This window comes from Pseudophryne corroboree, chromosome 7 (assembly GCF_028390025.1).
Source record: "Pseudophryne corroboree isolate aPseCor3 chromosome 7, aPseCor3.hap2, whole genome shotgun sequence".
NCBI classification, from domain to species: domain Eukaryota; kingdom Metazoa; phylum Chordata; class Amphibia; order Anura; family Myobatrachidae; genus Pseudophryne; species Pseudophryne corroboree.
This window is the reverse complement of record NC_086450.1, coordinates 39511355-39537539: the sequence shown is the minus strand read 5'-3', so window position 1 is coordinate 39537539 and position 26185 is coordinate 39511355. Positions and strand designations below refer to the sequence as shown.

At 45.4% G+C, this 26185-nt stretch overlaps 1 protein-coding gene across 6 annotated transcripts in view; it reads right to left on the bottom strand.

Annotated features, from left to right (window-relative positions):
• ARMC8 (armadillo repeat containing 8) overlaps positions 1–26185 on the bottom strand; it is a 182327-nt gene that overhangs the window by 87708 nt on the left and 68434 nt on the right. For 3 of the 6 annotated variants that reach the window (XM_063933054.1, XM_063933051.1, XM_063933052.1), the window contains exons 6-11: positions 25226–25318; positions 24956–25036; positions 16083–16158; positions 8104–8194; positions 6154–6214; positions 3025–3225 (exon numbers count right to left, since the gene is read on the bottom strand). In XM_063933054.1, the coding sequence (XP_063789124.1) occupies positions 3025–3225; positions 6154–6214; positions 8104–8194; positions 16083–16158; positions 24956–25036; positions 25226–25318 (603 nt within the window). Of the gene's footprint in view, positions 1–1880; positions 2031–3024; positions 3226–6153; positions 6215–8103; positions 8195–16082; positions 16159–24955; positions 25037–25225; positions 25319–26185 lie in introns of all 6 variants that reach the window. The other 3 variants (XM_063933050.1, XM_063933053.1, XM_063933049.1) reach the window with 2 other exon arrangements.

The following is a 26185-nucleotide window of genomic DNA, read 5'->3' as shown; positions in this document are numbered from 1 at the left end:
CGGCCGGAGGGGGAACAAACAGGACTTAAAGCATAATGTGCCAGCTGGGACCTCTATTCCCACGCAAACAGAAGATCCACAGATTTCCCTGGGTTGGGTACGGAATCCCGTCTGTCAGCGACAGGGGCGCTTGAGCACTGTAACCCTAAAAGTAACCCTCTCTCCCCCCCGCAGTCTAACCCAAAACCCCGCAGTCTAACCCTAACGGCATACTTACATTTGGGATTCAGTCGTCGGCATTCTGCCGTCGGGATTCTGACAGTGGTGTTCTCAACTACATCACATTTCACGAATAGCTGAAGCACAAACTGCCAATGATTTTCTAGCCTTAACGCCCCTTTTATTTTCAAAACAGTCGGACACAGTGGCGCCCTTAAGCCTTTTGCCAGACGCAAGTCTGCGACTTTATGTTGATACCACCACAAGTCTTTACCTTGTGTACTTCTGTGCGTCTGAATGTGCAATGACCGAGAGTCAAAACGCTGCAAATGCGTTTGGTGCATCTATAGACGCCACCATCGAAACCATACGCTAGGTGTAGAATTTTTCTGTCCGAGTACGGCCCCCCAATGTGACCAATTAAAACGTCTGTGCATGCAACCACTTCAGAGATACTCCCGTAACACTGACCGTCACCCGTGCTTCTGAGCAGGCCCCTCCCAGTCATCGCCCAGGAGCACCCAAAACATTCTGGGTGGTACTGAAAATCGCTACTGCGACTTTGAACCAACAATCTGGATGCACACACGTGGTGACTTGACACGTGTGCAGTAAAAAATTAAAAAAGGTTACTCGACTACGTCCTGAATCAAGCCCAAGACCTCAGAAAGGAGTGTATGTGTAGGTCATAAACATTATAGGGCTGTAAAACACACCCAAATTAGAGGGAAGTTTTCAATCAACAAAACATGACAGTGAAATATAGTGGTGTAAGCAGTCAAAAAACAGCAAAGCACAGACTGGCAAAAACAAATCATACCAAACCTACAGGTCGTTCTGCAAAAAGCATGATATAACATTCAGGAAAGGTCTCCTGTACTTTCAGAGAATTACATATTCCGAGATTGGGGTCTCCCCCCCCCAAAAAAAAAGTAGATGAGGAAGGATAAAAACATAACTATCTTCCCTGTTATGAGCTGAACATACATATTGAAATATATTTATTTTAGCAAGATTCCGAAACTGGCATTGTGATTCACTATGCAGCTAGCACCGGTTTCCAGTGACAAGTCTGACAGCGTGCGGGACAGGATACTCTCAGACAGAGGACTGAAGTATACAGATTAGGAGTAGGGGAGCTGAACACGACAGCCAACGTGAGCTGGCTGGGATTCCAGTCCCGTCAGCTGGCACGTACAGTAGATACATACAGGACTGAACAGTGCTGCAAGCTTAGAAAGGACAGTACAGCTGTCACCATGGCTGGGTGACTCCTATGAGTGAGTACATGCTAAGACTCAGACTGATTAAGAGGGATTATCTTTTGTAGGTCTATCCCTAAAATGTGTATATCTGATTGTCTGCAGTTGGTTACTGTTAGGGAGCAGTATGCTCCACCGTCGTCTCCACCACGCTGGGCACTAAGACCCAGAATCTGCGGGCAGGAGCGACCTCCGACCTCATCAGCTACTGCAGCCATGTTTACTGTGTAAGAGTGTCACAGTGCTGCACACGTGTGCTACTTCGCTCCGGAGAGGAGACGCCTATTATGTGTTTAAGAGCATCACATCATCCGCTGACATCCAATCATGGGATTTTAAGTTCATGACGCCTTTCAGGGCAGTTTACATTGTAATGCACAAAACCTCACCTGTGCTCAAGCAACACATACACGCAAGCACCTACCTAACAAAGCTGTGCAAAAACAAAAATATACTCACCTCTTCTTCTGAAGTCTGGGGTGAGAGCTGGTGGGATTGCTGGGTCATTTGTAACAGTGGAAAGGTTAGAGAGGCTGCAGTGCACTGGGATTCATCTATAGCCCCACTGGTGTCTGTCTCCACGATGTTAGCGTGCAACGTCTCTTGCTGCTACAGTGTATAAACACCAGGGAGAGAAGAGGGGGGAAAGAGGACAGGTTTGTGCTTACCTAGGAGCAGACGCCCGGGGGGACTAAAGAATAATCTCTATGCACTGCAGTCTAAATCGTCACACACACACACAAAGATCAGCTCTGCAACCTATAGGAGAGAAACTCCGGAGAACTTGGGCTAGGAACATTAGCTGTTGGGGGCTGGTCTGCTTCCATTATATTTTTACTGTCTATAGAGCAGTGTTTCCCAACCGCGGTCCTCAAGGCACACTAACAGTCCTGGTTTTAGTGATATCCAGGCTTGAACACAGGTGACTTAATTAGTACCTCAGTTATTTTGATTTAACCATTTCTGCTGAAGCCTGGATATCACTAAAACCTGCCCTGTTGGTGTGCCTTGAGGACCGCGGTTGGGAATGCCTGATCTAGAGGATTTCTAAAGAGGACAAAACTGAGAATTTGCAACTTTTCGATTTTAGGTTTACTATATTGGTCCATATAACCCACAAATAAACATGGTCCATTCGTGGCCTACTATCTGTACACGGGTTGCACCGTATCCTGAGAAGCAGATCGTTATCGTACATAATATATAAAAACTAATCTACGTTAAATAAATAGAAAAAGTTACACTGCGTGCAATAAAAATGGACCAGACGGCTGGTTTGTGATGTAATATTCTCCTATAAAAACAGCCCTTCTGTTCCGTAACTGCCAAAAACGCCCTGATGGGCAGTGATGAAAGGGGTAATTCACATCACTTTATACAAGATCTCCCCTAACCGGTCCTCATACTGACTGTATAGGATCCTGTGAAAGGCGGTTACAGATATTGGTTTGTTATTCACACTCCGCTGCAGAGCTATACTGACCACTATTACTTTAGCAGCAGCCTAAAGATGCCGCCACTTGGTCACATGCAACAAAATAAAAACCACACCTGTGCGCACTGCAATACCATGTACACACAGCAGGGGGCAGGATATACACACCCTTTTGATGTCCGTGATGGCACTGACTGAGCTGGGATATTTAAAGTAATCCGCAAGCATGGAGATGAGATGGTCAGTAATGCTGGCAATCCTCTGCAGCTCCACGTCCGGCTCTATAAGATACGCCAGGGTCTCCGCCCCTTCCACTCTCTCCTCTAGGAGGCGCTCTTTGCTACACATACGCACCAAGCAGGGAAGTGCCTGCAATAGAAAGGGACGGGATGTGTCAGAATGGAAACAAAGACAGAACATCTTGTTGTTTTACAGCTTAGCAGTGGGGGAGGAAATGTTGGGCTACATGACTTTTCTTTTAGTCGGTGTTGTTCAAGTTAGATTATTGGGGTTCCCAACATAAAGGGTCATTTACGATCATGCAAATGTTGTTTTGTGACATCATTCCGGCTCCTATTACGTATACGTACCGGTGATTGACAGGAAGCATATAAAACGTATGGACCAAGGTTATTACTAGTGAAAAAATATTGCCCAGTAAGCTGGGAGAAGTTGGTATATCCAGTATCTTCCTTGCTCAATGCTTATGCACTTAAGTGGAAATATGAGACAACATCATCAGTTGTACAGTTAGGTACATAGGCTTCTCCTCTCAACAGACCTCTGGCTGGTCAGTGGCACTTGAAGCACAAGGTCATTCCTAAACTTAGGGCAGGCTTCAATTAGCTGCAAAGTGCTTAATGCGGGTTAAAAACCTGCAGCCACCACTTAACGCAGGTCATAATGGGAGCACAGTAGCTCTTAGTTTGTAGCTTCAGACTAGTTAAAAAGTAGGGAAAATCCCTATTTTAATGTCAAACATGACAAGACAATGTACAGTACTCCCTGATACACATTTCACAATGAATAACAACATATTTAGAGGTGTTTTAATAAAAAAATCTGGCCCCAAAAAAACAAACAAAAAAAAAAAAAAAAAACAGGTCAATTATCAGGTCTTGAAAAAGCAGAAAAATGGGGTTAATAAAGTGGGACACGTATGTAGAGGTGTAATAAAGTGGGACACGTATGTAGAGGTGTAATAAAGTGGGACACGTATGTAGAGGTGTAATAAAGTGGGTCACGTATGTAGGTGTGATAAAGTGGGACACGTATGCAGAGGTGTAATAAAGTGGGACACGTATGTAGAGGTGTAATAAAGTGGGACACGTATGTAGAGGTGTAATAAAGTGGGACACGTATGTAGAGGTGTAATAAAGTGGGTCACGTATGTAGAGGTGTGATGAAGTGGGACATGTATGTAGAGGTGCGATGAAGTGGGACATGTATGTAGAGGTGCGATGAAGTGGGACACGTATGTAGAGGTGCTGTATTGATGGGAAATGTTTTTTTTTTTTAAGTGTGAATATACAAGTAAAACCCTTGCAAGTTCACACTTAAAAAAAAAAAAAAACAACAAAAAAAACCAAATCACTGTAGAGACACATAAGGGGATATTAAATTCCCCTCGGAAAATTTTCCCGCAAAACCTCACCCCCCAAAACTGGTTTTTACAGCGATTTTTACCAGATAAACATTATTAGGCAATTCAATTGTAGCCCGTCCCCAACCCCCCCCCCCCGAAACGGACCCATTTTCGGCCAAAAACGCATAGGATTCAGCGGGATGGACACGTGTTTTTTGTGGACACAATTACGAAACCAAGACATTTATCACGGATTTTTTTTTCTCCGGTCTCAGACAGGTAAAAGAAAAATCCCTGATGACTGCCAGCTTTTGGGGCTAAAGGGATTGCCCCTCCCGGGATCAATTAGCCGCAGTAAATTACCTCGGCTAATTGAATATCCCCCTTAATATGCCCCAAAATACTCTAGACACTTTCCTTGACCATCATTACTAAATGGTTGTAAAAAAACCAACCATTTAACACAATGTAACAGCCTCCAATACTTTGCTTATGGCTGACAGCCCTATACATTGTCCCGAGATCTTATTTGGCACTTTTTCGTGTGTATATTATTCCCGCAAGCTTTCATGCACGTCACATAAGTCGCGCACCGCAGAGGTAACGCACAACATGTCTGCGACTTGCCATTTGTAATTGAATCGCGTGTGCGGAAAGTAAACCGCCTTTAATCTTTCAGATACAGTTTTGCATGAAGAGACGGTTTCTATTAAAAACATTCAAACAGACACAAAAACTCCACAAGAAACAAAAAGAATACAGGATGACGCTTCACTGTTATAACGAATTTACATGCGACGTCAGTAAGTAGCATGTACAGGACATAAGTTGTCCTAAAGCAGAAGCTGGTTTGACTGTGTAGTGACTCTTTACCACGTCTGCCATGTCACGCCCTCCATGTGGTAGGTTAGCCCATTACAAAGCCATTCCCAAAAGCACGGAGAGACGACAAGCGCCTTAAAAAGGCGCTTGGCGAGCACTTGCTCGTAGTGCGTGCCTGCATGGTTTCCCAGTATACACTAATCAAACCTTTACAATATTTCGTTTGAAATACATTAAAACTTTTATGCAAAGTTACCAAGAAGAAACACAATCACTATAAACTTTTTGTTTCTCCTTCTCCTCCTCCTCTAGTACAATCAATGGGGTGCTTCAGCGAGTTCCCTGCAGTTTTAGAGTTGCTTACCTCTGCTGTATTGCAGACCATTTATTCTTCAGCTCATTGCTCCTGCAGAATATTGAAAGTAAAACACAGTTGTGCCAACTGGACAAGACTCAGAACGAAGCCCAGTCAGACAAACTCCATGATGCGTCATCTATTCTGCAGCTATTAGGCAAGGGTGACCTGCTGCAGCCCGACTACAGGTGATATAGTGCAGCTGTCAGATGCGGGTAACGGCTGATTGAAGCTGTATGGTCACAATAATTGCACAAAATCCAGGTACGTCACTGCAGGTTGACCCCCCCTCCGCTCTACTGGAAAGTGAAACAAAGCCAGAAAGCTGGCACCCCCGAAATATTTTACAAAAAGACACATTTCCTGCCCAAATAAGTGCTTTATTACACAGGTCATCTAAACATGGAATCATTCTATTTAGCTTTATTGCACAGGTTTGAGGCAACAGCATAGAAACATTTACCGCTGATGATCCTACTATTCTCATTTTCACAAAAAAAAAAAAAAAAGAAAGAAGTCAAACAGCTATACTTACTCTTAACACAATGCAGTTGTCATCTGTTCGGATAGAGCCTGCTCGACACATGTAGGTTAGGCTGGAAGAAGAAGAAGAGGAGGAGGTATTTCTTACAGTTGTGTGATGTAGAACAAGCAGCACTGGCATCAACCTGGACCAAGGTACACCGACGCGTTTTACAATATCATTTGTTCTTGCACCAAACTCTTAGCACACAATTCCCGATCTAGAACGTTGGCTCTTACAAACGGAGGATTGAGACCCAATGGTCTATTTTGGAATTGAAACCATTTTCCATTAAAGTCAATTTCTGAGGTTTCCTAAGTGTATTGTTAGAACGTTGAACATTAGAAGTATTGATAGCTGCATTCTAAGGTTGTCATTCCAAAGACAGAGTTATAACTGGAGTTTATAAGCCATTTCAGCTACACGAGTCACACTAAGAAAAATCATCTGTCTGCAACTGTGAATCAGACTTCAATGCAACACCTCCCCTGTTAGACTGCTGAACATACTGATCAAACACTCTCTCCCAGATAGTGAATGAATGTCAAGACCTGAAAACAGGCATTGGCCTGTCACTGTGAAGGCCGCATTCCAAGGATAAAGTTAGAACTGGATTTTGTCTCTTGACTCTCCATACTGTTCCACCATAAACCTCCTACTCTACCATCCCCGCCCCCCTTCTTCCCAATCCCACTTACCCGTTATGGACACCCACTTCAACCTATGGTATTTGTGCTTTGGTTTTGCAATTCCCCGCTGCATGTTACATTTCTAGGAATGGCTTTCGAAAATCTACGGGAGGGTGTGCACGCTGATCACTGTCTGCTTACAACAGGGGTGGGGAACCTCAGGCCCGAGGGCCGTATAATGCCCGCAGAGCCACTTGATCCGGCCCGGCCAGGCTCACCTAGCCGGGCGCCCACTGAGATTTTGTTACTAGCGGGCGCCTGGCTTCTTACCCTCAGTAGCAGCCGGAGGCAGGAGCTCACTCCTGAGCTCCGGCTTCCGGCTCTGGCAGTGTGCGTGTGCTGCTGTGTGGTGTTATGGGAGAGATGTCATGACTTCTCTGCCATAGTTCTGAGGAGCGGGCAGCCAGGCGGAGGGCAAAGGTCCGGAAGCAGGAGCGGGGCTGGTGAGTATTGTGTTTTTTTTTCTTTTAATGTGTGTGTGTAAGCGTCGCTACTAGGGGGCATATCTAATGGGGCATAACAAGTGACTGGTGGCATATCTAATGGGGCATAACAAGTGACTGGGGGCATACTTACTGGGGGCATATCTACTGGGGCATAACAACTGACTGGGGGTATATCTACTGGGGGCATAACTACTGACTGGGGCATATCTACTGGGGGCATATCTATTGGGGGCAGGCTCATTTTTAAGTTGATAATTTTTGTATGGCCCCCGAAGGATTTTATAAATATCCAAATGGCCCTTGGTAAAAAAAGGTTCCCTACCCCTGGCTTACAAAGTCTCGCTGCTTTGCCGTCATTAATAAAGATTCCAATGAACAGCTTCCATTGTTTACCCCAGGTGACCTGGTGTCGAGGACAACTAGACCAGCTCAGTCTCCACCTATAACAAAAAGCTTATTGCGTACTGCCCAGTTTCCACACTACAGTACGGACGCAGTTCATTTCTTTTGCAGTATAGGGACCACTGGTCTCAGAGAAGCGGTGAAGGGGCCTGGTGGCTTACTATGTATTTGCAAACGCATGCAACAAATATCTCTGAATTTCTATTACCATATAGTTTTTCAAGTATTGTTGCAAGTACTATTTAGTGTGCTGGGGGATGCCTGGGCGGACATCCCCCCTTTTTGTCTTCTGTTTGGAACAAGAGCCTATAAGTTGTCTAGGACGGGTACATCTGTGAAAAGTTTACAAAAACGGTTCTTGCACATTTTATATTATATATATTTATTTCTATTACACAAACATTCTATATAGGGCTTGTATTCACCATTTTGCAGCTGTAAGTTGCATTTCTATTGGTTTATCGCGTTGTAACATCTTTACAAAGATTTGTGGCAACAGTTCCCCATCAACCAATACTACAAAAACAAACAAAAATGGTAGAATTATTAATGAAAACAGGTAGTAATGGATAATCATTAAGAGCAATGTTAAGTTTAATTTCAGATATCTATAATTCTATGGTGGCACTGGAACCACTTTCAAACTTAGGGGTCAATTTACTAAAGATGGGAGTTCTACTTCTCATTTATCTAGCACCTTCTAGAAGATAATACCTGGATTCTGATTGGTTGCTATGTAAATAGAACTCCCATCTTAATAAATTTACCCTTTAGAGAACATTTTGACATCAGAATTTTGCAAGTCAGTGTTTCGATCAGGCTTAATAAGGCTAATAGATGATAACCACGGGAAATGCAGTCTCATTATTTGATTAAATTAGACAGCAAGTCAGTACAGCAGTCGCCATGAACGCAGAGGATTTTTCCAGCATCAATTATAATGCATCACGGAACGGATTATTACTGTTCTACCCTAGTGGAATGTTTTACCTTGATAAACAGAGAGAAGGGATGCCATTTAAAATTAGAGGATAGCTATCATGAAAGCAAAACGACCAATATTATGTTAGCTGAGGGAGGGAAGTAGGGAAGAGGGGACCTGTTTATTTTAATTTGCCCGGCATTACTAAACAAATTATGCTAATTGATATTGCCTCGCTGTTGCTCTTTCCTGAAATGATCTAATCACTCAAAATATATGGCACTGTGCACTTATAGGTCAAATGTACTTTCATTTTGCGCCACACAAACTCTGGTGCATCTAATGCAACATATAGTGCAGATTAAAAATAAGAATTTACTTACCGATAATTCTATTTCTCGTAGTCCGTAGTGGATGCTGGGGACTCCGTCAGGACCATGGGGTTTAGCGGCTCCGCAGGAGACAGGGCACAATAATAAAAGCTTTAGGATCAGGTGGTGTGCACTGGCTCCTCCCCCTATGACCCTCCTCCAAGCCTCAGTTAGGATACTGTGCCCGGACGAGCGTGCATAATAAGGAAGGATATTGAATACCGGGTAAGACTCATACCAGCCACACCAATCACACCGTACAACCTGTGATCTGAACCCAGTTAACAGTATGATAACAACGAAGGAGCCTCTGAAAAGATGGCTCACAACAAGAATAACCCGATTTTTGTAACAATAACTATGTACAAGTATTGCAGACAATCCGCACTTGGGATGGGCGCCCAGCATCCACTACGGACTACGAGAAATAGAATTATCGGTAAGTAAATTCTTATTTTCTCTAACGTCCTAAGTGGATGCTGGGGACTCCGTCAGGACCATGGGGATTATACCAAAGCTCCCAAACGGGCGGGAGAGTGCGGATGACTCTGCAGCACCGAATGAGAGAACTCCAGGTCCTCCTCAGCCAGGGTATCAAATTTGTAGAATTTAGCAAACGTGTTTGCCCCTGACCAAGTAGCTGCTCGGCAAAGTTGTAAAGCCGAGACCCCTCGGGCAGCCGCCCAAGATGAGCCCACTTCCTTGTGGAATGGGCTTTTACTGATTTTGGCTGTGGCAAGCCTGCCACAGAATGTGCAAGCTGAATTGTACTACAAATCCAGCGAGCAATCGTCTGCTTAGAAGCAGGAACACCCATCTTGTTGGGTGCATACAGGCTAAACAGCGAGTCAGCTTTTCTGACTCCAGTCGTCCTGGAAACATATATTTTCAGGGCCCTGACAACGTCAAGTAACTTGGAGTCCTCCAAGTCCCTAGTAGCCGCAGGTACCACAATAGGTTGGTTCATGTGAAAAACAGAAAACACCTTAAGGAGAAATTGAGGACGAGTCCTCAATTCTGCCCTGTCAGAATGAAAAATTAAGTAAGGGCTTTTATATGATAAAGCCGCCCATTCTGACACACGCCTGGCTGAAGCCAGGGCTAATAGAATCTTCACCTTCCATGTGAAATATTTTAATTCCACAGTGGTGAGTGGATCAAACCAATGTGACTTTAGGAAACTCAAAACAACATTGAGATCCCAAGGTGCCACTGGGGGCACAAAAGGAGGCTGTATATGCAGTACCCCTTTTACAAACGTCTGAACTTCAGGCACTGAAGCCAGTTCTTTCTGGAAGAAATTCGACAGGGTCGAAATTTGAACCTTAATGGACCCTAATTTTAGGCCCATAGACAGTCCTGTTTTCAGGAAATGTAGGAAACGACCCAGTTGGAATTCCTCTGTAGGGACCTTCTTGGCCTCACACCACGCAACATATTTTCGCCAAATGCGGTGAAAATGTTTTGCGGTTACATCCTTCCTGGCTTCGACCAGGGTAGGGATGACTTCATCTGGAATGCCCTTTCAGGATCCGGCGTTCAACTGCCATGCCGTCAAACGCAGCCGCGGTAAGTCTTGGAACAGACAAGGCCCCTGCTGGAGCAGGTCCTCTCTTAAAGGTAGAGGCCACGGTTCTTCCGTGAGCATCTCTTGAAGTTCCGGGTACCAAGTCCTTCTTGACCCATCCGGAACCACGAGTATCGTTCTTACTCATCTCCTTCTTATGATTCTCAGTACTTTTGGTATGAGATGCATAGGAGGGAACACATACCCTGACTGGTACACCCACAGTGTTACCAGAGCGTCCACCGCTATTGCCTGAGGGTCCCTTGACCTGGCGCAATATCTGTCTAGTTTTTTGTTCAGGCGGGACGCCATCATGTCCACCTTTGGTTTTTCCCAACGGTTTACAATCATGTGGAAGACTTCCCGCTGAAGTCCCCACTCTCCCGGGTGGAGGTTATGCCTGCTGAGGAAGTCTGCTTCCCAGTTTTCCACTCCCGGAATTAACACTGCTGAGAGTGTTATCACATGATTTTTCGCCCAGCGAAGAATCCTTGCAGTTTCTGCCATTTCCCTCCTGCTTCATGTGCCGCCCTGTCTGTTTACGTGGGCGACTGCCGTGATGTTGTCCCACTGGATCAATACCGGCTGACCTTGAAGCAGAGGTCTTGCTAAGCTTAGAGCCTTGTAAATTGCCCTTAGCTCCAGTATATTTATGTGGAGAGAAGTCTCCAGACTTGATCACACTCCCTGGAAATTTTTTCCTTGTGTGACTGCTCCCCAGCCACTCAGGCTGGCATCCGTGGTCACCAGGACCCAGTCCTGAATGTCGAATCTGCGGCCCTTTCATAGATGAGCACTCTGCAGCCACCGCAGAAGAAAACACCCTTGTCCTTGGAGACAGGGTTATCCGCTGATGCATCTGAAGATGCGATCCGGACCATTTTCCCAGCAGATTCCACTGAAAGGTTCTTGCGTGAAATCTACCGAATGGGATCGCTTTGTAAGAAACCACCATTTTTCACAGGACCCTTGTGCAATGATGCACTGATACTTTTCCTGGTTTTAGGAGGTTCCTGACTAGCTCGGATAACTCCCTGGCCTTCTTCTCCGGGAGAAAACATCCTTTTCTGGACTGTGTCCAGAATCATTCCTAGGAACATTAGACGTGTCGTCGGAAAAAGCTGCGATTTTGGAATATTTAGAATCCACTCGTGCTGTCGTAGAACTACTTGAGATAGTGCTACTCCGACCGCCAACTGTTCTCTGGACCTTGCCCTTATCAGGAAAGCGTCCATATTTCTTTTAGGAAGAATCATCATTTCGGCCATTACCATGGTAAAGACCCGGGGTGCCGTGGACAATCCAAACGGCAGCGTCTGAACTGATAGTGACAGTTCTGTACCACGAACCTGAGATACCCTTGGTGAGAAGGGCAAAATTTGGACATGTAGGTAAGCGTCCCTGATATCCAGTGACACCATATCGTCCTGGTTCGCTATCACTGCTCTGAGTGACTCCATCTTGATTTGAACCCTTGTATGTAATTGTTCAAATCTTTTAGATCTCACCGAGCCGTTTGGCTTCAGTACCACAATATAGTGTGGAATAATACCCCTTCCCTTGTTGTAGGAGGGGTACTTTGATTATCACCTGCTGGGAATACAGCCTGTGAATTTTTTCCCAATACTGCCTCCCTGTCGGAGGGAGACGTTGGTAAAGCAGACTTCAGGAACTTGTGAGGGGAAGACGTCTCGAATTTCCAATGTACACCTGGGATACTACGTGTAGGATCCAGGAGACCACTTGCGAGTGAGCCCACTGCGTGCTGAAACTCTTGAGATGACCCCCCACCGCACCTGAGTCCGCTTGTATGGCCCCAGCGTCATGCTGCGGACTTGGCAGAAGCTGTGGAGGACTTCTGTTCCTGGGAATGGGCTGCCTGCTGCAGTCTTCTTCCCTTTCCTCTAACCCTGGGCAGATATGACTGGCCTTTTGCCCGCCTGCCTTTATGGGTACGAAAGGACTGAGACTGAAAAGACTGTGTCCTTTTCTGCTGAGATGTGACTTGGGGTAACAAAAGTGGATTTTCCAGCTGTTGCCATGGCCACCAGGTCCGATGGACCGCCCCTTTATACGGCAATACTTCCATGTGCCGTCTGGAATCTGCATCACCTGACCACTGTCGTGTCTATAAACATCGTCTGGCAGATATGGACATCACATCTACTCTTGATGCCAGAATGCAAATATCCCTCTGCGCATCTCGCATATATAGAAATGCATCCTTAAAATGCTCTATAGTCAATAAAATATTGTTCCTGTCAAGGGTATCAATATTTTCAGTCAGGAAATCCGACCAAGCCCCCCCAGCGCTGCACATCCAGGCTGAGGCGATTGCTGGTCGTAGTATAACACCAGTATGTGTGTATATACTTTTTAGGATATTTTTCAGCTTCCTATCAGCTGGCTCCTTGAGGGCGGCCGTATCTGGAGACGGTAACGCCACTTGTTTTTATAAGCGTGTGAGCGCCTTATCCACCCTAAGGTGTGTTTCCCAACTCGCCCTCACTTCTGGCGGGAAAGGGTATACCTCCAATAATTTTCTATCGGAGGAAACCCACGTATCATCACACACTTTAATTTATCCGATTCAGGAAAAACTACAAGTAGATTATTCCCACCCTACATAATACCCTTATTTGTGGTACTTGTAGTATCAGAAATATGTAACACCTCCTTCATTGCCCTTAACATGTAACGTGTGGCCCTAAAGGAAAATACGTTTGTTTCTTCACAGTCGACACTGAAGTCAGTGTCCGTGTCTGTGTCTGTGTCGACCAACTGAGGTAAATGGGCGTTTTTACAAGCCCCTGACGGTGTCTGAGACGCCTGGACAGGTACTAATTTGTTTGCCGGCCGTCTCATGTCGTCAACCGACCTTGCATCGTGTTGACATTATCACGTAATTCCTAAATAAGCCATCCATTCCGGTGTCGACTCCCTAGAGAGTGACATCACCAATACAGGCAATTTGCTCCGCCTCCTCACCAACATCGTCCTCCTACATGTCGACACACACGTACCGACACACAGCACACACACAGGGAATGCTCTGATAGAGGACAGGACCCCACTAGCCCTTTGGGGAGACAGAGGGAGAGTTTGCCAGCACACACCAAAAACGCTATAATTATACAGGGACAACCCCTTATACAAGTGTTTTCCCTTATAGCATTTTCACATATGTAATCATATCGCCAAATAAGTGCCCCCCCTCTCTGTTTTAACCCTGTTTCTGTAGTGCAGTGCAGGGGAGAGCCTGGGAGCCTTCCTCACAGCAGAGCTGAGCAGGAAAATGGCGCCGTGTGCTGAGGAGAATAGGCCCCGCCCCCTAAAACGGCGGGCTCTTCTCCCGGAGTTTGTGAGATCTGGCAGGGGTTAAATACATCCATATAGCCTCAAGGGCTATATGTGATGTATTTTAGCCATAAAAAAGGTATAATACATTGCTGCCCAGGGCGCCCCCCCCAGCGCCCTGCACCCTCAGTGACCGCTGGTATGAAGTGTGCTGACAACAATGGCGCACAGCTGCAGTGCTGTGCGCTACCTTATGAAGACTGAAAGTCTTCTGCCGCCTGTTTCTGGACCTCTTCAACTTCGGCATCTGCAAGGGGGGTCGGCGGCACGGCTCCGGGACGAACCCCAGGGTGAGACCTGTGTTCTGACTCCCTCTGGAGCTAATGGTGTCCAGTAGCCTAAGAAGCAAATCCATCCTGCACGCAGGTGAGTTTACTTCTCTCCCCTAAGTCCCTCGTAGCAGTGAGCCTGTTGCCAGCAGGACTCACTGAAAATAAAAAACCTAACTTAAACTTTTATTCTAAGCAGCTCAGGGGAGCCACCTAGATTGCACCCTTCTCGGCCGGGCACAAAAATCTAACTGAGGCTTGGAGGAGGGTCATAGGGGGAGGAGCCAGTGCACACCACCTGATCCTAAAGCTTTTATTATTGTGCCCTGTCTCCTGCGGAGCCGCTAAACCCCATGGTCCTGACGGAGTCCCCAGCATCCACTTAGGACGTTAGAGAAATAAATAAATAAAATACTAATGATTAAAATGCAGGATGTGTGAATTGGTTTCTTCATGAAGAGCAGCATGGTGGCACAGTGAAGCAGCAACAGGGCCATGTGTAATATTTTGCAACATATTAATACTTATTTACAAGTCTTTTAAGATTGTAAGCTTGGACGGATGGCCCATTTATCTATTTGTCTGGTTTTCCTACAAACTATTTTTTTTTTCCACTTTTTATTTACAAATCTAAAAAAGCACAACAGATTATTTTGGCGCCATATAAAATGTTAATAAATGCGCTCGATTATCAAAGAATACTGTGACACACTGCTATGTATTAGAAACCTTGATCATCCATGTTTTAATGCTTTCATACATTAACAATTCAAAGTTATTAGGCTTTGAGGATTTATTTTACCTCTTTCAATAAAACCAGTTTTGTGCTTCTTAGTATTCCTATTACATCTGAATATATGTAGATAGACTAAACATATTACAAAGTTCACTCGGAGACATCTCAATAGGACTGAAAGTTTTGAATTGAAATAATCATGAAGCAGATTAAACCATGAGGCGTTTCTCTGTGTATTCACTCTTTAATGTGTTGGAGTTGTTTACCCTTTAAGGATGAGAATGTTGTGGTTTTCCTCCTGTCCTATAGGATTGTTAGGGGAGGAGTTTGTGGAGTCTTAGCTGATGCTAGGCAGATTTAGATCCTCCCATTTGGTTTGCCCTCCCTATATCTCTGTTGTGTGTGAATTTATGGTATTGGTTCAGCTCACTGAAATGAAGACCATAAGCATCAAGAATGTGGAATAAAACCAGAGGGATTCCCTCATAATAGACTTTTCATGGTGCCATGCCTGTAGTCACAGCATGATTATTTAAAAAAAATCCATATTTTTTTTTTTTTTTTTTTTTTAACTCCATTTGGTTTAAACCAGCTAAGCCTGGTAAGAGATGAATGATGAACAAGACTATTACCGATTTCAGACTGCTTTTACCGAGTCGCACCCGGGATTTGTACACGTGTCCTTCTCAGGGACAACTCAGCAAAACCCCTGTCAGACAGGAGGACTGACAATATGCCGGGTTGGTGACGTCACCGCCGAAGCACCGTCTCTTCCTATTCAGGAAAATGGGTGCCGGGTCGCTTACCCGTTCACATTACATAGTGAGCCGTGCTAAACACGCGTTCAACCCTTCTCACTACAAGAGTTTAAATACTGGGTTACAAGACCCGGATTATTTCAGCTGGCCCATTTCAGATTGCACCGCAACCCTAATTCCTACGTGCTCATGTGAAATAATCCGGGTTATTGCTGGTGGTCTGAAAGGGATATATGTGGCTATGATGCACCATAACAAAGCAGTTTTTAAAAAAAGGGTCAACTAGTGTCATGTATTTACAACACATTACACATATCTATCTAATATATTATATATATATATATATATATATATATATTATATATATATATATATATATATATATATATGGAATTAACTTACAGAAAAGGGAAACGAAACTTACCATTTACAAGGGTCATTGATACCTGTGGATTGTCAAAAGCTAAAACGGAGAAACACTTTAATGCTTGCATACGAACCTAGGATAGAAAAAAAAAACAAGAGAAAAAAAAACAAAAAAACACGCTTTTACATTTTGCTCGAGGTAAATACATTTACGATTTCCATCCTAACTTCCAGAGTAAACAAAACTCATAGCTAAACAGATGTACGAATCGCTCCAAATAACTGCACGAGCGCCAAACTTCACCGTCAGTATCCAGAAACTGTCTCTCATCCATCTTCCCTGCACATGGTAACTTGATTGTGGAATTATCCCCATTTCCTTTGTGCACTGTGAGCCTAATTTCGTAAGGATTGCAAATTCTGCTAATTAGCAGAATCTGCAATCCTTTGGATCGCATGCTGGGGCCCGCCCATCGCTGAGCAAGACTGACCAGCGCCTCCCCTAGTTCATCAAGCAGAATTTGCGAACGAATTGCCGGCGCAGAGTCCCGCTGCCATGGCCTTGATCGCGCCGGCTGCCCCCCTTTCACACAGCACCATCCCCGCAAAGCTCCGTTTCCTCCCTGGAAACACAGCGTTACACCCCCCCCCCCCAGTCTGACTGACAGGCAGAGGCGACCTGAGTTTCTGCGCCGCCCCCCCCCCCTCGCAGAAAATGCAGGCGCATGGGAAGGGCGGGCGCTGCGCCCTTTTATTTGCAGGTGGATTGCACACTGCGATCCAACCTGAATTAGGCCCTGTATTACCCTTCATCACTTGTATCTGATGATCACATGGCATTCATCCTGTATCCTCCTCATATACCTTTAGCAATACTGCGCCCTCGCTACTCCACTCCCTAATAGTCATACACAAGTATTCCCATTACATAACCGGAACATTGTCAGGCTACCCCCTTTCTGATGCTCCAGCATCTTCGTCTTCTGCGATTTCAACATCCCAATTTATTATCCACGTTCTCCTTGTGGCTGTAAACTCTTCTCTCACTTTAATTTTAGAAGCAAACTCTACCCCTAGGCCTCCTCCGTTGACCAACCCTTCTACCCACTGTGATAGCCAACACCACCACTTTGTTTTCTGATTTTTATAAACTCTAATCCACAGGTTCTCAAACTCGGTCCTCAGGACCCCACACGGTTCATGGTTTGCAGGTCACCTGTAGATTTTTAAAATGTGACAGTTGGTGATGCACATGGAAAACGTGAACCGTGTGGGGTCCTGAGGACAGAGTTTGAGAACCAAGCTCTAATTCCATTCACCATATTTTGCGCTCTACTCCACCAAGCCTGCTCATACCCACCAAAAGCATAGTCCTATTGATGTTCTATGGGGTATATGCAATTGCGGTCGAATTCCCGAAAATGACGAAAAACGGGACATTTTCGCCAAAAAAAAAAATTCGACAATGCAATTCAGTACTTTTCGTCAAAAAAACGGACTTTCCAAATTCGACTTTTTGAAATTCGACATTTGTCAAATTCGACATTTCTGCAATGGTACAAATGCGGCAATTCGACAAAAGTATATTCAATTGAAGATTGTAAATTCGACAACAGTGCTTTTAGACAGTGAATTCGTCATTTTCAATCCGCCACACTTTGGTGGCGGAATCTAATAAAAAATTTTAAAAACATGTTTTTTTTGGTGTTTTTTTTATTGGTAATAGCATATCTATTTATATTAGAAGGGATTAGGTACTTGGTTTGTCTATTTTGGAGGCACAAGTATTATTTATATATTTAAAAAATATATATATTTTTCTTTAAATGGAATGGTAAAAATCAGAAAAAAAATTGCGTGGTGTCCCCCCTCCAAAGCATAACCAGCCTCGGGCTCTTCGAGCCGGTCCCGGTTCTAAAAATCCGGGGGAAAAACTTACAGGGGATCCCCCGTATTTTTAAAACCAGCACCGGGCTCTGCGCCTGGTGCAAAAAATACGGGGGACAAAAAGAGTAGGGGTCCCCCGTATTTTTTACACCAGCATCGGGCTCCACTAGCTGGACAGATAATGCCACAGCCGGGGCTCACTTTTATACAGCGCCCTGCGGCCGTGGCATTAAATATCCAACTAGTCACCCTTGGCCGGGGTACCCTGGGGGAGTGGGGACCCCTTCAATCAAGGGGTCCCCCCCAACCACCCAAGGGCCAGGGGTAAAGCCCGAGGCTGTCCCCCCATCCAAGGGCTGCGGATGGGGGCTGATAGCCTTGACAAAAATGAAAGAATATTGTTTTTTCCAGTAGTGCTACAAGTCCCAGCAAGCCTCCCCCGCAAGCTGGTACTTGGAGAACCACAAGTACCAGCATGCGGGAGAAAAACGGGGCCGCTGGTACCTGTAGTTCTACTGGAAAAAAAATACCCAAATAAAAACAGGAGACACACACCGTGAAAGTAAAATTTTTTCTTCACACCTGACGACACACACATACTTACCTATGTTGACCCGCCGAGTGCCACGCCCCCCTCGTCACTGAAGAATCCGGCGTACCTGTGAAAAAAATTATACTCACCTGATCCAGTGTCCAGATTATAATCCACGTACTTGGCACAAAAAAAAAAAAAAACGAACACCCGGACTGAAAGGGGTCCCATGTTTACACATGGGACCCCTTTCCCCGAATACAGAGACCCCCCGTGACTCCTGTCACAGAAAGGTCTCTTCAGCCAATCAGGAAGCGCCACTTCGTGGCACTTACCTGATTGGCTCTGCGCGTCTAAGCTCAGACGCGCATTGCACAGCTCCCTCCATTACTTTCAATGGTGGGAACTTTGCGGTCAGCGGTGGGGTCACCCGCGGTCAGCCGCTGACCGCGGGTAACCCCACCGCTGACCGCAAAGTTCCCACCATTGAAACTAATGGAGGGAGCTGTGCGATGCGCTGTCTGAGCTCAGACGCGCATACAGCAAATCAGGAGAGTGCCACGAAGTGGCGCTTCCTGATTGGCTGAAGAGACCTTTCTGTGACAGGAGTCACGGGGGGTCTCTGTATTCGGGGAAAGGGGTCCCATGTGTAAACATGGGACCCCTTTCAGACCGCCTGGTCCTTGTGTTCGTTTTTTTTTTTTTTTTGCCAAGTACGTGGATTATAAACTGGATTCTACTTGGACAAGTGGACAGAGGTCGGCGTGTGAACATAGGTAAGTATGTATGTGTCGACATGTGTGAAATAAAGTTTTACTCTCACGGTGTGTGTCTCCTGTTTTTATTTGGGTATTTTTTTTCCAGTAGAACTACAGGTACCAGCGGGCCCGTTTTTCCACCCGCATGCTGGTACTTGTGGTACTCCAAGTACCATCTTGCGGGGGAGGCTTGCTGGGACTTGTAGTTCTTCTGGAAAAAACAATATTCTTTCATTTTTCTCAAGGCTATCAGCCCCCCATCCGCAGCCCTTGGATGGGGGGGGACAGCCTCGGGCTTCACCCCTGGCCCTTGGGTGGCTGGGGGGGGGGACCCCTTGATTGAAGGGGTCCCCACTCCCCCAGGGTACCCCGGCCAGGGGTGACTAGTTGGATATTTAATGCCACGGCCGCAGGGCGCTGTATAAAAGTGACCCCCGGCTGTGGCATTATCTGTCCAGCTAGTGGAGCCCGATGCTGGTGTAAAAAATACGGGGGACCCCTACTCTTTTTGTCCCCCGAATTTTTTGCACCAGGCGCAGAGCCCGGTGCTGGTTTTAAAAATACGGGGAATCCCCTGTAAGTTTTTTCCCCGGATTTTTAGAACCAGGACCGGCTCGAAGAGCCCGAGGCTGGTTATGCTTTGGAGGGGGGACCCCACGCAATTTTTTTTCGGGTTTTTTCCCGTTTTTAAAAAATCTAATCAAAATCCGTCAAATCGGCCGTTTTTCGACAGCGGGACTTTCGAATCCGTTTTTTATTGAATATGTTGAATTCCGGCACCCACTTGCCGGAATTCGACGGTCGAATTGTGTCGAATTAAAAAACGGGCAAAAAATTGCCGCGATTCGCCGGCAATTGCATATACCCCTATAACTTTCCACCTCTATGCAGCAATCTTCCTCTCCGAAGGCCTCCCTGCGCTGGCCTAGCTCTACCACAGGTTAACCCTAACAGCAGCCCTGGACAATACAGCTCATGAGAGAAGCTTTGGTTTTAGTTTTCATATTGAACGGTAGCGGTCATTTGGTAAAGTACTTTGTGAGGCGCAGCAGAACCCTTGTGGCGCCATATAAATTGAGAATAATAACAATAATAATAATAATAATAATATTCCAGCACTTTTAAAAGACAAGCAATATCACACAAAAAAAACAATAAACTTACACACCCAAAAATATATAGCGACTTAAAATTAAATCAGAATTTCAAACCAAGCAGCTTAACACCATCTTTAAATAATGTATCCGTCTTAAATGCAGAAAAGAGGGGGGGGAAAAATAGGATTTTAATTACCTACCGGTAAATCCTTTTCTCGTAGTCCGTAGAGGATGCTGGGGTCCATTTTAGTACCATGGGGTATAGACGGTTCCGCAGGAGCCTTCGGCACTTTAAGACTTTTCAACAGTGTGAACTGGCTCCTCCCTCTATGCTCCTCCTCCAGACCTCAGTATAGGAACTGTGCCCGAGGAGACGGACATTCTCGAGAGAAGAATTTACATTAAACACCAGCTCACACCATACAAAACATGCCGCCTAACATGGCTTTCAACATAACCCATGCTAACGTGCATGCATAACGCAACAGCAACAGCTGTGAACATCTTAACACATGAGAACCTGTGTAAAAAGATCAAATGTAATTCTGCAGGAAAAATTAGCACTGGGCGGGCGCCCGGCATCCTCTATGGACTACGAGAAAAGGATTTACCGGTAGGTAATTAAAATCCTATTTTCTCTTACATCTTAGAGGATGCTGGGGTCCATTTTAGTACCATGGGGATGTACCAAAGTTCCCAGTATGGGCTGGAAAGTGCTAATGTTCCTGCAGAACTGACTGACCAAAACTGAAGGTCGTCAGCAGCCAAGGTGTCAAACCTGTAAAACTTAGCAAACGTGTTTGCCCCTGACCAAGTAGCTGCTTGGCAAATTTGCAACGCCGAGACACCCCGGGCAGCTGCCCAGGAAGAACCCACTTTCCTTGTAGAGTGGGCCTTTACCGAACTCGGTAACGGCAATCCTGCCGTGGAATAAGCGTGCTGAATGGTACCTCTGAGCCAGCGTGCAATAGTCTGCTTAGAAGCAGGACCCCAATCTTGCTGGGGTCATAGAGGACAAACAAACAAAGATTCTGTTTTCCTTATCCGAGCTGTTCTTGCAACATAAGTCCTCAACGCTCTGACGACATCCAAGGACTTTGAAACGGCTGAGGTGTCAGAAGCCACTGGCACCACCACAGGTTGGTTGATATGGAAATAAGACACAACCTTTGGCAGAAAATGCTGACGGGTCCGCAGTTCAGCTCCATCTTCATGAAAAATCAAATAAGGACTCTTGTGTGACAGAGCCCCTAATTCAGACACTCGTCTGCCTGAGGCCAAGGCCAACAGCATGACCAGTTTCCAAGTGAGAAACTTCAACTCTACCTCTTGTAGAGGCTCAAACCAGTCCGATTTAAGGAACTGCAACACCACATTAAGATCCCATGGCGCCGCAGGAGGCACAAAGGGAGGTTGGATGCGCAGAACCCCCTTCACGAACATCTGGACCTCAGGAAGGGAAGCCAACTGTTTCTGAAAGAAAATGGACAAGGCCGAAATTTGGACCTTGATAGACCCTAATCTCAAGACAGCATCCACACCCGCCTGTAGAAATAGGAGAAGACGTCCTAATTTAAACTCCACCACAGGAGACTTCTTGGAATCACACCAAGATACATATTTTGTCCAAATACGATGGTAATGTTTGGACATTACCCCTTTCCTGGCCAGAATAAGTGTGGGAATGACTTCATTGGGAATACCCTTACGGGCTAGGATCTGGCGCTCAACAGCCATGCCGTCAAACGCAGCCTTGGTAAGTCTTGATAAACAAACGGCCCCTGCTGAAGCAGGTCCTCGCGAAGAGGAAGAGGCTGAGGATCTTCCAGTAATAACTCCTGAAGATCTGGATACCAAGCCCTCCTTGGCCAGTCTGTAGCAATGAGAATTGCTCGAACCCTTGTTCTTCTGATGATCTTGAGAACTTTTGGTATTAGTGGAAGTGGAGGGAACAGATACACCGACTGTTGTTGAAATCATGGCATCCAGCTTGTCTCCAAAGAGGGCTTCTCCATTGGAAGGAAGCGCCTCAATATTCTTTTTTTTTATTCCGCATCAGCATTCCATTGGCGGATCCACAGCGCCCTGCGGGCTGAAATCGCCATAGCGGAGGATCTTGAACTCAGCAACCCAATATCCTTCATAGCTTCAACTAAGTAACCTGCAGCATTTTTTATATGGCCGAGAGTTAGGACTATTTCATCCCTGTCAACTGTGTTTATGTTAACAAGCAAGTTGTCAAACCATTTTTCCACAGCGTTACCTACCCATGCACAAGCAATGGTGGGCCTGAGCACCGTTCCATTAGCCGTATATATGGATTTTAGGGTTGTTTCTAATATATGGTCAGCTGGATCTTTTAAAGAGGCTGAACCAGGGGCAGGCAAAACTATTTTCTTAGACAGCCGAGAAACTGAGGTGTCTATCATTGGGGGTGTCTCCCATTTGTGCCTGTCTTCCTCAGGGAAAGGGTACGCTACACGTATCCTTCTGGGAAGGGTAAATTTCTTCTCTGGGTTAGCCCAGGATTCTTCAAAGAACGCATTCAAATCCTTTGAAGGAGGAAAAGTCACAACCTTTATTTAATTTAAAATAATCCTTTTCCTCAGGGACCAGTGTTGTTTCAGGAAACTCCAACACTTCCTTTATAGCAACTATCATACATTGTATGCTTTTGGCTAATTTGGGGTCTACCCCTCTCAAATCCCCGTCAGAGGCGGAATCTGTGTCTGTGTCCCCTTGCATTATCTGGGCCAGAGACCTTTTCTGGGAACTTGAGGGGTCCCGTGTGGATGACGTGGAGGGATCAGCAAATAGTACATCCTCCACTGACTTTCTCCAAGAGAATTTTCTAGAAAGCTTTGACATATTACTTTGTCATTTTCTCACCCACTCTGGCTCCTTCTGTGAGGGAGGGGCCACCACATTACACTCCTGCGCTTTTTTAAAATGGCTTCCTCAGGGGAAGAGCTCTCTCCATTGTCTGACATGTCACAAACGTGCACTTTCACACCACAATCTGTCAGAGAAACGCGGAGAGATTTGCCAGTTCACACACTGCGCCCTATATGAAGAGAATTGTATATGTATATTTATTATACAAAACCTTCAGCGCTTTATTTCAATATTAGGCACGCTCACCTAATGTAATAAACACTTCCGCCCCCGCACCCTGTGTGTGTTTTGAGATGCGTGCTTGCGCAGCTTCAGCCGCTGCGCTGTACCTTTTTTTGCCGCCAACGATGACCGAAGGATCCCCTCTCTGCAGGACTCCGGTAATATATTCACCAGCCTTCTGGCTCTGTTAGGGGGTGGCGGCAGTGCTGTGGGAGTGAACGCTGGCCAGGCTTGGGCTGTGTTCAGTACCCTTCAGGAGCTAATGGTGTCCTGTCAGCGGAAGCAGAACCATTAACGAATTGAAAAGTTGGTTCCTACTTCCCCCCCTAAGTCCCATGATGCAGGGAAACGGTTGCCAGCAGCTTCCCTGTAAAATAAAAAACCTAACAAAGTCTTTTTCTAGCAGAACTCTGTAGAGCTCCACTAGTGTGCATCCAGTCTCCTGGGCACATTTTCTAAACTGAGGTCTGGAGGAGGGGCATAGATAGAGGAGCCAGTTCACACTGTTGAAAAGTCTTAAAGTGCCGAAGGCTCCTGCGGAACCGTCTATACCCCATGGTACTAAAATGGATCCCAGCATCCTCTAGGACGTAAGAGAAATGGGAATGCATAAAGCGCTAATCCACAAAAGTAGAATCTCGCAATGTACAAGCAGCCAACACGACAGATGACTGCCTACGTCTGTCTTGCTTATAACATGCAGCTCTCCAAAAGACCGCTGTAATTAGCGCATTACGCTGTGGAGATTCTACCATGCGTCCTGTCACTGTACTGAACGTGCGTCTTATTCCCATCTGTAAAGCGATAAAAGTACAAATGTACCCAGGACACTGCATGCAGCTGAGGTGAACAATTTGGACACTAACCTGGGGAAAACGGCAAAAGGACGACCGTTATCAGTAAACCACGCCATGCATCCCGCCACGCAGTGTTGTCCTTAACTTGCGACTTTATTCCAGCTTCAATGCGAGAAAAATACTAATAGTGGCCATTACACTATAAGCGCCATTGGATGAAGCTACAACGCGACATATATGCTAAATTAAGAAATACATCGGAAAGCAGATACAGTCAGTGAACTTTGGCTGATGCTAAATGGCAGTAACCAATCACAGCATACTGCATTACTCAGAAGTGTCTATTCAGGTCACTCTGGCTGCTCTGCCGCCCACTGATAAGGGAAATAAGAACTGCAGCAACTTCATTAGAAAGGAGAGGTCTTCAGTGGTAACATGTCCTAGATGTCTCCCACACCCCACTGCTCTCTGTCCTATTTCCAGTGCGCACACGGAGGTACATTTTATAGAGACAGTCCCTGAGCAGCTCACTTGACAGATGAAAGTATCTGACCTACAGCTCAGGAGCCTCACAGATAGCAATAACAACAGTGATAGGATTAGAAGTAGCGCAGCGAACTATGGGATTCCGCTTGGCACAACTTTATGTAACCCAAAGCAGATATTCCTAGCAGTTATGGATGTTATGTACATGTTATACACAATTATTTTCACCCCAAATGATGTAAAAGTTATTGACTTACTTTAGAAGACACAGATGTTAGCAGGTGAGCGATATTTTGGACCACTCCATGGTTAAACAAGATGGTCTGATGATCGGGAGCCTGCAGCAGACAAAAGGGAGATTCAAAGACAAAAGTCTTCATTTGACTGAACCAAATCAATGTTTAAGCAGGACAAATACGGCCAACACTCACTATATCCATGCACTAGCAACAATCGCTATCCAAGCCCAAGTAGGGCCAATGACAAAACCGAACACAAACATTGACAATGGATACAGAAAAACGTACTTTGCAGCAGTGGGCGAAGATCTGGCAGATGTACTCCTGGGAGTATATGGATCTGCTGAGCAAAAGCATGAGGTGGGGAATTACCATGGCATCCTACAGGAAGAGAGACAGGGAGAAAGGCTTTAACGAGAGACGTGAAGATAGACACCTGATTGAAACTGTATAATACACATGGAACGGGCGTTATGTCAGAGTTACACTGTATTCTGAGTCAATTGCATGCTGACGGGCAGCACCCAGCGGGGGAAGGTGTATGCGCAGATAACAGTACTGGGAAGCGGTGCAGTCCTTGCAGCTTTATATATGGGCAGACAATTGCATTCGAATTTCAATTGTGACCGCCATACGTCGCACGTATCCCTACAAATACTTATTTGGCCACTGCTATGGATTTAAAAGATTTTATGAGCATTCTATAATATTTCCCACTTGTGACATACTTCAGGTAACCACTATGTCCTGGCTGAGAGTACTCTGGCCATCTGTGCATCCGATGTGTGCTTACACAATAGATGGAGTGAGTTCTGAGGCTCTCTCTATGGCCAAAAGTAACATGCTAACTGGAATAGCCAGCACATTATGTCTAGTGCTGACGTCTGATACAACTGGATCTTAAAAAAAAAAAAAAAAAACACAACACACAACCAAGGTGTTTTAAGTCAGTGGCCTTAGCAATCGTATCACCACCTTGTGACAAGAAGAGAAAATGCTGTTCATGAAAAAGTAAATGTTGTTGACCACAGTGGAGGACACACTGAATAATTTTAGCGCTATTCAAGCGATTTAAAACATCATCTAGTATTAAAATTAGGTTTTCTTTTCTTTCCATCCTCACTACAAGCCTTAGAATGCACTCCAAGTAGAAGTAGGGATACTTTCATTATAATAGTCCAGATCAAGGGGCTTTTTCAAACCTGCCCAAGATCGGCAGCTTTGAAAGATGGATTTCAAAGTGCAATA